The 13,390-nt window shown below is 36.1% G+C and overlaps 1 protein-coding gene across 1 annotated transcript; it reads left to right on the forward strand.

Moving 5' to 3' along the window:
* Nucleotides 1-8,469: 8,469 nt before the first annotated feature.
* On the forward strand, nucleotides 8,470-11,771 carry PAL1 (PHE ammonia lyase 1). The gene is made up of 2 exons (XM_086247033.1): nucleotides 8,470-9,008; nucleotides 9,752-11,771. The coding sequence occupies exons 1-2, from the start codon at nucleotides 8,596-8,598 to the stop codon at nucleotides 11,499-11,501; spliced, it is 2,163 nt and encodes a 720-aa protein (XP_086103159.1). The 5' UTR covers nucleotides 8,470-8,595; the 3' UTR covers nucleotides 11,502-11,771.
* The last annotated feature ends 1,619 nt before the right edge of the window (nucleotides 11,772-13,390 follow it).

Consider the following 13,390-nt stretch of genomic DNA (forward strand, 5'->3'; position numbering starts at 1 on the left):
GTTTGGATGGATGGTGCATGTTGATCTCACTTGACTTGGGGTACGTGTCTGACAGTTAGTGATCGAAATATGGGATTTATCAATTTCGTGGAAAATAGAAAATAGAAAATTCCATTTCCATGCATAAATGATATATCAACTATCAAGTAGTCAACTAGTCATGCATGCGTCGCCTAGTTTCCCTCCATAATTAAATGTGTGGTGGTAAGTACTGGTAAGTGGCTGTTGTGGGAGAGAACATCCGGTATGATATGAAGGCATGCTTACTAATGGGTTTGGTTTTGGTAGGTGGCATATGTAATGTCTCATAGTCAAAATTAAAGAACAAAACATAATTAAGAAATAATCTAAAAAATAATAGATTGTTTGTTTGCACTTGCGGGTAATGGGTTTGAATATCTGTAGTTAACATCCCAATAAACTCGTTTCGCCTGGACGCAGATACAATACATTGACAACGATGTAAAGTCATCAAATTTATTGATCAAATAATGAAACTATATTGACACATTATTTGGTTGACGGTTATATTCTTAGATAATCAATAGAGGTCACACTTATGATTTATGTGGCTAAAAAGTTTAGACAAGCTAGCTAAGAAATAAAAATCAAACATATACCGGTATACGTCAATCAAGCTATAAATTCCGAAATATGTTAAGGTTAGGATGAGAATTGACTGATCCCAAATTCCCAATGGAATACGTACATTCTAACAAGTGCACATTCCAAACTCCCCATGTGCCATTTTATCAGCGATTGTACGTCTTCGTTCATTATTGGAAAATGAAAATCTTAATTATCAAATTAGGGATGGCAGCTACATAAATCAAGACTAAGAATTAAATCTTCTTACAAGCAGGAGACTAAATTCCTGCCAAGATTTCCTTATTCATCAAAACTGCAATCATGTCTATGGATATGCTTTAATAGAGTGGAGCTTTTTTGGTCAGATCGAAAGAGGTTCAAGATAAGGCCTTGCCTAATTGCTTGCCTCCTCTACTTTTCTGTTTTAAATTTCCTACGCTTACATATGTGGGATGTGTGAGATGTTTTCTTAAGGCTTAGTTTGAGATTGTTGCGAGAAAAAACAGCTGTGAAGTAAAACATTTGTGAAGTAAAGTCAGCTGTGAAGTAAAACAGTTGAGTGTTTGGTAAACTATATTTTCAAGTGTTGTGAGTACAAAAAGCAGTATGAAGGTGTTTGGTAAATTGTAATGTAAAACTGATGTGGCTATTTATAATTACTAAAATGAGGGTATTATGGGTAAAATAAAATTTTCATTGTTGCTGTGATTCACTGCAGGTTTCAAAAGCACCTACAAACTTGCTTTCTATTTTTGCTGTGGGGAGTTGAGAATTGTGGGACAAACCACTTTTTCATTTTTTTACCAAACACCAAAACTGTTGTGGGTGATTAAAAATTGTCATCCACAACAGCTTTTGGGTCATCCACAACAATCCAAACGGGCTTAAACCATATTGGATTTCCAAAGGAAAGGAAAAGGAAACCATAGGTCTCTCTGATTTTTTTCCATATATATTCTTATTTGTTTATTTTCATGGATTTATGGAGCATGGAGAGAAGGAATAGAATACTAAAGAAGCAATACCAAATAATATCGAATGAGAAACTCTTATTTATTATTTAAAAAAATAAATAATATATAGACCAGATAAATCATTGATATATATAAGTCTAATGTTTGATATTATGAATGACCATTTGGTCTAGTGATGACATTTAATCTCCTTTTTACGAGAGGAGGTTATGAATTACAATGTACTGTACATAAAGCTTATATATAATTAAGACTTAAACTAACAGCAACTAACTCTTCTAACAAGATCATAACAAGCTTGATCACAACTGTATAACAACAAATACAGCTGTGTAAGTTGAGTCAGCATAATCAACAATGTTGACTATGCTGACTCAGTAGCTACTTTCATTAGTTTCAGTTTAAGTTTCATGAACGACATTTATTATTCATTAGATTTGTAATTGTTTGTTTTCTAATTCAAAAAAGGGAAGAGTTTAAGTATAAATTAAAGAATACGTATTTTTATCACTGGTCAGAACTACGACATTATCCATACGTTGCTTGGGCACATTGGCTCTAGGAACCCAGGTAATGGGTTGTCGCTGTTTAAACTTTTTTAAAAAAATAAAAATAAAAATTAGGATTAGGGTTAGGGTTAGGGTTAGAGTTAAGTTAGAATTCACTGATTTAGGGGTATTTCGGGAACACTAAATTTAAGGGTCGGTGGATTGAGCAAAGTGCTCTAATTTCTTGTAGATCGAGAAAACAAATGTGGGGTATTGAAAAAAGTAAAAACAAGTGGGGATGGCTATAGCAATAGTGTCACTGTCCCTCTATTAAAGTAGCTAGATAATTATTGATGTGTTGGCCTAACGAATAATATAAATGCAGTAAAAGTTATTGCTGATCTTGCTGCAAATTAATCTTTAGTGGTACATAATTAAATGCAGATCGAGAATTAATGTATTATATTATTTGGTAAAAAATTAATGTGTTATATATGTAGATTGTTCAGGCGGCCTGAATGGAATTGGATGGGTTTGGACAAATTTCAATGATAACTGCAACGAGTCAAAACTTACGTGATCGAGTTGAGTAGTCAGCTTTGGCTTACATGGCAGCCTCAATTTTGTTTCACCTACGCAGCCATGCTTAGCTTAAAGCCTTAAAGGAAGAGTAGTAGTGGAGGTTGGTGGCATGCATGTGCATGCATGCAGCAAACACTAGAGTTAGCTCAGAAAACCATAGCCCTCAATGGTCAAACCTCTCAAACAGATCTCCTAATTAAACACCTCTCTCTCTCTCTCTCTCTCTCTCTCTCTCTCTCTCTCTCTCATACATTCATTTACCTACCATAAATATATGTTCAATAACATAGGTTTTTTATTAGATAGGTTAAGATGACTTGATGCCTTTTTTTTTTATGTTAATTATAACGAAAATTGATCAATGACCCCGATCTCCATAATTTAATGCTAGTCTTTTTCTTGGTCTGAATTGATATAGATCAGTGGATCTTACATGTATCATTTCATCAAATATGTGAATATGTGATAAAATCTCACTCGTGTAAATTTCACTTTTGTACAACATGTAAATATGTGATAAAATTAAAAATTAATGTTTAGTTAGGAGTACGTAATAGAAAAGTTGATGTTGAGAGCTCACATCTTTCGACCTCTTAGGATATATATATATATTATATAATACCCCAAATTTAAACACTTTAAGTGCAAATGATGGGGGTTTTATTCCAAAAGTGTCGATGACCTTTAAAGATAATTTCTTACTTAATACGTACAAATCTTTTTATTATATAAATAAAGCAAATATCTTTGTTAGGTAAAACATTTAAAAACTCAAATTTTGCTCTTGATTAATTAAAATGTTAAAAGAGAACAATTTCATTTATGAAGAGTTAAACAACAAAATACTAACGAGTAACAAAAATTACAACAATACATAACCACGTTTAGAAAAAATAGAGAACTACACCATGTATCAGTTCACACCACCAACGTACTACCCATGTATTTAGGGCTGGGTCGGGTTGACCGAAAAATCGAGGCCGAGGCCGAAACCGGCTCAATCGATATCGAAAAAAATCGTACCAAAATAAAACCGTACTGGAAGTTCGGTTTGACTACCGAATAGGGAGGTTCTTAAACCGCATTCTTAAATCGTCGGTAAACCGAACCGAACCGAATATACTTAACAAATCATTTACATAATTCATTTTTATACATTTCTAATACATTTCTTATACATTTCTAATAAATACTTTATACTTTTATATAATACATTTCTATAATTTATATAAAACATATATAAATTTATAAACCCCTATAATTTTAATTTATATGTTTTTTAATATATATACATATATATATAAACTAATTAAAAATACCCTAAACCATAATATTAATATATTATACTAAATTAGTGAATGGAGTCAAGGCCCAAAAATGGCCCAAAATGTGGCCCAAAACATGGCCCAACATGTGTTCGGTCTAGGCCCATGACCGAGCCGAGCCGACCGGATTCTTCGGTTGACCGGACATCGATTTATCGGCTTGCCGGTCTCGGTCTAGGTCTCGATTTCCATGGAGGCTTACCAGAAGGGTTCGGTTCGGTTCAGTCTTCGATTTAGGGGTTTTGGTTCGGTTACCGATTCGAACCCACCCCTACATGTATTCATGTAGAGCCAAAACTTTTTTTTTTCTAGAGGGGCCTTTATACAAATTTTTAAAGAATACTACAAATATATATTTTTTTAATTTTCTAAAAAATTTATAGAGCTGATCATCACAAGTCATGCATATATCCTGCCTAGCTAACAACCTCCATCGATCTTTGATCAAATCACAATTCTCTATATTAGGCAACCTCAAATGATGATTATGTGACATGTGTCCCGGTTGAGCAGTTAGTTTTCATTCCATTTATTGAGGGCCCATGTTTTTCCGTACTTTATTTGCACCGATTTATCCTCAACTTAACCCTAGAGCTATTATGCACCAAATGATTTCGTGTCAAAAACCTTGGTACAAATTTACAAAAAAAAACTGCACTTAATATATGCAATGATAAATGGTTACTTATGTGACGTGGGACTTGTGTATACTTTTATGGATGCAGCAGCCATTAATTAGTCTTTATATATAATTAGAAGTAGTAGGTGAAGTCTAATTAACTTGAGCTTTTGTTCACACTAGCAGTGGAAAGAACTTTTTGTTTAGTTAAAAAATAATGTTTAATTAATTAAATTGGTGAAGTTAGTTGGTACAAATACAATGGAGTACTACCCAACATATGTCCAACAACTACAATATCTGCCTAATTCCTACATGCTTTGCACAAAATAAAGGCTATAACATAAAATTAGAGGATTTTAAAGTCAAACTCTTCTTTACAAATCATTAATTTTGACGTCCACATAGTGGTGGGATTTTTATTGACCACATGATGATTCATGAGTCATAACGATTCCTTAGACCTGACTTTACAAGTTAATATAATATATATATATATAATTAACGTAATCTACTCAGAAATGAGCACTACGGCCACTAGGGACTTATTAAGGAGCAATTCATGATGGGGTGGAATCTTTTCTGCAATTTTTTTTTTTGTTTTCACATTAGAAAGGACTTAACTAAAACAATAGTAGATTAAGTTAATAAAAAAGTATAAATGTTCCGTTTGGTTTGCGAAACGGAGTTTTTGGAAAATGAATTTCCATATATTTTTCAAGGGAATCATTCTTTTGTTGGGTATTGATTGGAAAGTAACTATTAAATATATTTTTTATTTTCAATATCATCTTTGGTTTGTTTGTGAATGAGATCGAAAGGAAAAAGTGTTCTAGTTTTACCCTTATATATTATAAATAGAAGATGTTCATGTAGCCAACAGTATTCTTTTTGGACTAAATTGGTATTTTCATTTGTTAATAGGGGTAGTTTTCTCCGGAAAATTTGTACTTAATGTTTCCCATTAGAAAGGAAAAGGAGACTCAAGCTGGTTGAATGAAGGGTTTCAATTTCTCCATTTTAGAGCATTATTTTTTCATAAAACATAAATTATATTTCTAATGTTGTACTTACCAAATATGAGAATGAAATTATCATTTTCCATACAACGTTATCTTTTCAAGGTTGCACACTTGCACTTACAAATTAAATATGAAAATGAAATTATTTCTCATTTTCAAACCTCTAATTCGCGAACAAAACAAGGCCAAAAAACATAAAAATATGAATTTGGTTTTACTACCTATAACATAAATATGATCGATATGATGCTATAGATTGAGAAATGTGGTACGCCCTTATATTTTTATGCTAATTATGCTTATAATTAAAATAACCTCATTTTTTTGGATAGGAAAATGACTTTATTTAGAGAAACTGGAAAATGATAAAACTATCTTCTCACACTTTTTGATACACTCACACAAAGTAAGTGTAAATAATTATTTTGGGAGTGCAAATTACATTTCTGAACTATTAATTAAATTGAGACATGAAACAAGGTTGTTTGGTTATAATAAACACAATATCAGGTAAAAACATACAAAACGAGATCTGATCGAACTCGTTGGGTGGTTTATGAAGTACAATCATTAGTTGTTGATGCATGCCTTAATTAGTTAAGCTTCTACTTTTTTTCAGCCACAAACTAGCAAGTGTGCATAATGCATGTGAAGGTCCAATTTTTCGTGTACCTTATAATTAGGTGTCACATAGAAATTGCCGTTCCACTAATTAACAGAACCTTTAATAATAAAATGGCCATTTGGTCATGCATAATATAATGTATAATGCTTCAGATTAAATAAAGACTGTTAAAGGAATCCTAATTCCTAAGCCATTTAGTTGTTGACAATTTTTAATTATAAAGACCAAGCATGACATTAATCTAACCTTAATTAAATTATCCGATCAAAGAGTGTAAGTAGAATGTTCAGTGAGCATACAAATGTGTTGAAAACGAGTACTTTTCTACACAATCCCAAATGTAGGTGTCCAAAGGCATTTAAAATACAAAGCAGCCCAAACTCACAACATAAACTAAAAAAAGCCTAAACAAGCAAAGCTAAACAAAGCCTAATCAAATAGCCTAATCATTAGTTAACAATGCATTAAATATTGTGGAGATGACTTGAAAATATCAGTTAAATATCAATATATATTGATAAAAATTCGAAAAAAAGAGAGAGAAAACTATAAAACAATGATCAAAATTTGAATGAATTCATTATAAGAGATATTTCTTTAGTAACTATTATATATTATTTTGACAAGAAAACAATAGGTATACGTGCATATTATATTTGTACCACTTAAAATGAGCTAGAATACGTGTTTTCATATTCACTATACTCAAAATTTGTTTAACGATATCTAAAATATGATTGAATATACTTCAAATTTTCATCTATAATAGTTTAGAAATGTCTACACTTTTCATTTGCAGGATGATTTTTTTTTTTGGTCTAAGCACGAATAATTATATAATCAATATATTTAATACCAAAAGAGTGTGTAGGAGATTTAAATTTTCATTATGTTCATCATCTAATATGACTATGAGTTTGTTTGGTAGGGTTTGATATAAATAAATAAAAGTGTTTATGAATTATAAAAACGTTTTTTTAGTGGTGTTTTGTAAAATTAATATGTCATTCTAAACAAAAACACTATTGAACAAAAACACCTCCTAAAAAGTAATACCAAAGGGACCCATATATGAGTCAATATGTGTAGTTAAAGAGTTGGACGTACCCCAGGCCAAAAAAGAAGAGTTGGAGTGTTGGACGTACTAATTGTATTTGCCACATATTTGCAAATTGCAAGTGAGCTGACAAGCTAATTTATAGGACTTGTCTACAGTTTGGTATGTGGACGAACTTACATATGTGAACTTTTAATTGGATGGGACCACTTATCTTCAATAGTCTTCGTATGTATATATGCTTTCAATTGTATTGCCTTATGCTGTTATGCATATATAATGTTACGTATACGTTGAGAAATTTTGACAACTAAATTACAAACCCAAATTTAAGAACCTTTTGCATTACAACTTTTCCAATCTTTACTTTCTTTGTATGCTATAAATTTATGTTAAGAATCCATCAATCAATCATCAGGTGGTTCAACTTCCACTAGCTACTCTAACGTACTCTCTTCACCGTTGTAATCAAGATTTAATGGGATATACTCAATTTCTTCATAACTAAATATATGCAAGGAATGACATAAAAGTAATATTGTCTCATCAAATTTGTACATATTTTCTCACGGTAAATAGACTATAAATTTTAATAAGAATTTACCTAATTAATGGTATACAAAATTCTCTTACGCATGTTAATAATTTGCTTTTTAATGATGAATAAAAGGACACGATAATTAACAGGAACAAACGGTAGTTATTTTTCTTTTAATTTTATTAATTTGGTATTTTACCCTGATTAAATTCTCTTCATAATTTGTGGTGCATTTGGATTTTCAAAAGTTACATTAGATTTATAGATAAATAGATAGAATTTTTTGTTGTTTGGTCAACATAGGCATTTTGTATTTCTTTTTTATTTTGATTTTGATTTTGATTTTGATTTTTCCTTTTTCCTTTTTCCATGGTCAGTCACAACAATCCCCACCAACCACCTCCCCCTTGTCGTCGTCTCCTACCCTCGCTCCAAGCAAATCAACTAACAATTAAAAGGCCGTCTAGTCATCCAGCTCGGAGAGCCACGTAGCGCAATCTGATCCGTCGGATGGGCAAGACGATCATACGGCCACATTTAATTTTCAACCAACCCTCGTGTGGCTCTCTGCCACCCTTATGCTCACCTACCAAGCCACCTCCCACTTCCATGAGAAAAAACTCCTCTATTTAAGCACCCATCTCTCCTCCCTCTACTTCCTCAGCTCAAACCCCAACTCATTCATTCTCTCTTTCTCTCTCTAAACTCAACCCCCATTTCCTCACATTAATCAAAACCTCCTCCATTTTTCATTTCTATAACGGTAATCATTTTTTAATGGAGACCGCTGCCGTGAAGCAAAATGGGCACCAAAACGGTTCGTTGGAGGAGGGCTTGTGCGTAAAGAAGGTGGTGGAGGTCGACGCGCTCAATTGGGGTGCGGCGGCGGACTCGCTCAGTGGGAGCCACCTGGATGAGGTGAAGCGCATGGTGGCGGAGTACAGGACGCCGGTGGTGAAGCTCGGCGGTGCCAGCCTCACCATTTCCCAGGTGGCCGCCATAGCCACGCACGACTCCGGAGTCAAGGTCGAGCTCGCCGAGTCGGCCCGGGCGGGTGTCAAGGCCAGCAGCGACTGGGTCATGGACAGCATGAACAAAGGCACCGACAGCTATGGTGTCACCACCGGCTTCGGTGCGACCTCCCACAGGCGAACCAAACAGGGGGCTGCTCTTCAGAAGGAGCTCATTAGGTAATTAATTAATTAAGCTTAGCTGATAAACTAATCTGCTATAATTCCAATTCACTTAAGCATATTTTATTTCCAACTCGGTTGAGTTGACTCACTGAGTTTTGGGCGAGTTAGGAGGTTTGTCGTACCTTTAAAATTGGTCCTACGTAATTCGTACTGGGTCATAGACTCGTAGGCATTTGCTTGACTTGCAGTGAGGGGTGTATATATATATATATATGGGGGACCGGGTTGAAACGGGCAAGGTGACCGAGTTGACTGAGTCAGAGGAACGGGTTGACTTGCCTGCCTTTTCTTGGAAAGAACACGTTTTGTGGACGTGGGGGGCAATTTTACATAGAAAGCCCTTTTATGATACACCAAAGGTTAATAGTTAATACTTGGGTTTGGGTTGTCATCAGTGGACAATTCCTTGTCAACCACAGATATCTGTCTAAACCAACATTGATATTATTAGACAGAAGACTAATTCCTAGGCACAGATGTCATGAGTTTTTGTAGTACCAATCAATTGGGACTTTCCAATCTCAACTATATGTACTTGCTCATCTCATACTATACATACATAGCACATAGATAACCCAGTATATAAGCTGGAAGATCTGCTTTACTATCTTCTCAGTGTTAAACTAGTTCTTTTGGACCCATTATGGTAGTGTCTGCTTTACTTGGATATGAATTTTCTGAATTATATTCAATCAAATGATGGCTAATCAGTGTGCTTTTTAACTTTTTTGCTGCAGATTTTTGAACGCTGGGGTATTTGGCAATGGAACAGAGTCAGCCCACACACTGCCTCACACGGCAACAAGAGCAGCCATGCTGGTTCGGATTAACACACTCCTCCAAGGGTACTCTGGCATAAGATTTGAAATCTTGGAAGCCATCACCAAGTTCCTGAACCAGAACATCACTCCTTGCTTGCCTCTGCGCGGCACAATCACTGCCTCCGGCGACCTTGTCCCTCTGTCCTACATCGCCGGATTACTAACTGGCCGGCCTAATTCCAAAGCTGTTGGTCCTAATGGTGAGACCCTCAATGCAACAGAAGCTTTCCAACGAGTTGGTCTCAATTCGGGGTTCTTTGAGTTGCAGCCTAAAGAAGGCCTGGCTCTTGTTAATGGCACTGCTGTTGGTTCTGGCTTGGCTTCCACGGTTCTTTTTGAGACTAACATTTTAGCACTGTTGTCAGAAATCCTTTCAGCAATTTTTGCTGAAGTTATGCAGGGCAAGCCTGAATTTACCGACCACTTGACACATAAGTTGAAGCACCATCCTGGCCAAATTGAGGCTGCAGCAATTATGGAACATATTTTGGATGGTAGCTCTTATGTTAAAGCTGCTAAGAAGTTGCATGAGCAGGATCCCCTGCAGAAGCCAAAGCAAGATCGCTATGCTCTCCGAACCTCACCCCAATGGCTCGGCCCACAAATTGAAGTGATTCGGTTTTCCACCAAATCTATTGAAAGGGAGATTAATTCAGTTAATGACAACCCTTTAATTGATGTTTCAAGGAACAAGGCCTTGCATGGTGGCAACTTCCAGGGTACCCCAATCGGAGTTTCCATGGACAATACCCGTTTGGCTATTGCATCCATAGGGAAGCTCATGTTTGCCCAATTTTCTGAGCTTGTCAATGACTATTACAATAATGGATTGCCATCAAATCTATCCGGAGGCAGGAATCCAAGTTTGGATTATGGTTTCAAGGGGGCTGAGATTGCAATGGCATCTTATTGTTCAGAGCTTCAATTCCTTGCAAATCCAGTCACTAACCATGTCCAGAGTGCCGAGCAGCACAACCAAGATGTGAACTCTTTGGGGTTAATCTCTTCGAGGAAAACAGCCGAAGCTGTTGACATTTTGAAGCTCATGTCTTCCACATTTTTAGTAGCACTTTGCCAAGCCATTGATTTAAGGCATTTGGAGGAGAACTTGAGGAGTACAGTTAAGAACACGGTGAGTCAATTGGCTAAGAGAGTTTTAACAACTGGGGTTAATGGAGAACTTCACCCATCAAGATTCTGTGAGAAGGATTTGCTTAAAGTGGTTGATAGGGAATACGTTTTCGCCTACATTGATGACCCCTGCAGTGCTACATACCCATTGATGCAAAAACTAAGGCAAGTGCTGGTTGAACATGCTTTGACAAATGGTGAGAACGAGAAGAATGCAAGCACTTCAATCTTCCAAAAGATTGGAGCCTTTGAGGAAGAGCTAAAGGCGCTTTTGCCAAAGGAGGTGGAGAGTGCAAGGGTTGCATTGGAGAGTGGCAACCCTGCAATTTCAAATAGGATTGTGGAATGCAGGTCTTACCCCTTGTACAAATTTGTGAGGGAGGAGTTAGGTTCAGAGTTGCTAACTGGGGAAAAGGTCACCTCACCGGGCGAGGAGTGTGACAAGGTTTTCACAGCTATGTGCCAGGGAAAGATTATTGATCCAATTCTGGATTGCCTCAAGGGTTGGAACGGTGCACCTCTTCCAATCTGTTAGCATTTCCGTTTGAGTGCTGTGTTCCATTCCCCTTCTGTGCTCATACGATGGGATTGCCGGTAGCCTGTGTGACAATACCTAATAAATGTAAAACCATCAGTTTTTATGCTTTTTGATTCTTTTTTACCAGTTCTTTCTTAATTAGTAATGAATAGTGTGTAAACAGCCAAGGAATGCTTCTCAAGCCAATGATGAATATCTGTCTCTCTCAGTTACATAAGCATCTCCCATAGGAAGGTCATAAATTTAGTTGATTTCTTTTGTGAAAAATCTCTGTTTTCTTGAGACTGATGACTTGATGAGTATCAGCAAGCGTTTGGTACTTGCATGACCACCCTAAAGTTATAATTGGGAAATTTGAGCTCACTAAGATAGAAGAAAATGTTGCCAAGTTTTTTACCAGAACTTCTTACCCTCTATAATCCTTCAAGCACACAGAAAGAGGACTTAAACCAAAATGGTGTGAGTGTGTGACAAAATGGTTGCAAATATCAGCTCACACCATTTTTTGTTGCCTGAAGAGAGTTTTGCACAAGCATCATCTCAAAAGTAGCAATTTGAACCCAAACAACAAACACTTCTAAGCCTGGCTACACCTACAAGATCATCCATAACAAAACTAATTGCAGGACTTGAAGGGGAATCAATATAAGGAAGAACCCACATCAGATTCTATCATTCTACACCAACTTTTACACCTCTGTTTTCTATCATATGCATGTAGCAGAGCACCAGGAGCACGTGGCATAATACACTATGCCATTAAAGTTTAGAAATAAATGATGACATTGAATTGTCACATAAAAGCTGTAATGAGCACCACACAAGCACATACGACCTGCTGTTTTCAGCAACATTATTTTGTCTGAGCTTTTGCTGCAGAATCGACCCATTATGGCAAAAGCTCCAAAATGAATAATTCCTCTCGAGTCTGGACCTTCCATGTGTGTGTGTAAATCGTGCAGGCACTGATTTGCATCTCATTTCGTGCCTCCAGCATTATTGACAATGATTGTTACAATCCATCACTCAAAACTCCAATGGTTCTGGAGAATACCTCTGGTATATGTCAAGAAGTAGTACTTCTAAAAATAAGTTGGTACATTTTATGGGTTTCAATTACTTGAACTAGCAGTCTATTTTCACAACATTTTACTTAGTGTTGGTAAAATTTCACAAAATCATGAATTAATTATGGTCCCAAAGAATGGGAAATACATGAGCAGCTAGATTTCAGTTGGGGCACTACCACTTGTGCATCAACAAAGATTTGAATTCCCCATAACTCTACTAGAATGCCTAAAACAAAACCAACTTTCTTAGTATGAGTTTTACTTTCGATACTCATTTAGTGTTCGTTAAAGTATGTGAGATATTCACTACATGCATAATCGTAATTAGTATTCTAAGAAAGTTAATAAATGAATTTGATCACACACTTTCACGAGTTCACATGGATCGTCAAATGAGTATGATGTTTTATAAAAGGCTTTGATATTAGAGCATGTGGTGTAATTCATTTTACCAATCGATGACTTCTTAGAAAGCTGATGTGGTGGTTATGTGCTGTAGGGCTTAGAATTCTTACTTCTTTAGAGTTGGGCCGGGTTATAGCTCAGGTTAGCCCTGTCATTTTATTCCTACTAATCCACAAGGTCCAAAGTTTGAACAAGAAAAATATGGCTAGGTAGAGAAAGGTTTGAATGAAGCTAATAAAACATAGGGGGGGGGGGGGCTATTCACACCACCCAAATGTGCTGAGTTGACCACCCCCTTAAATTTTTACCCATTTTGCCCCTGCATAAAAAAAAAAACTCACCCCTCCAATTTTGGCCGGCCACCACTCCCAGCCCTCCCCGCCGCCGGCGCGACCCACCCAGCCCTCCCCG

Source organism: Dryas octopetala, chromosome 6 (assembly GCF_963921425.1).
Source record: "Dryas octopetala chromosome 6, drDryOcto1.1, whole genome shotgun sequence".
Taxonomy (NCBI): domain Eukaryota; kingdom Viridiplantae; phylum Streptophyta; class Magnoliopsida; order Rosales; family Rosaceae; genus Dryas; species Dryas octopetala.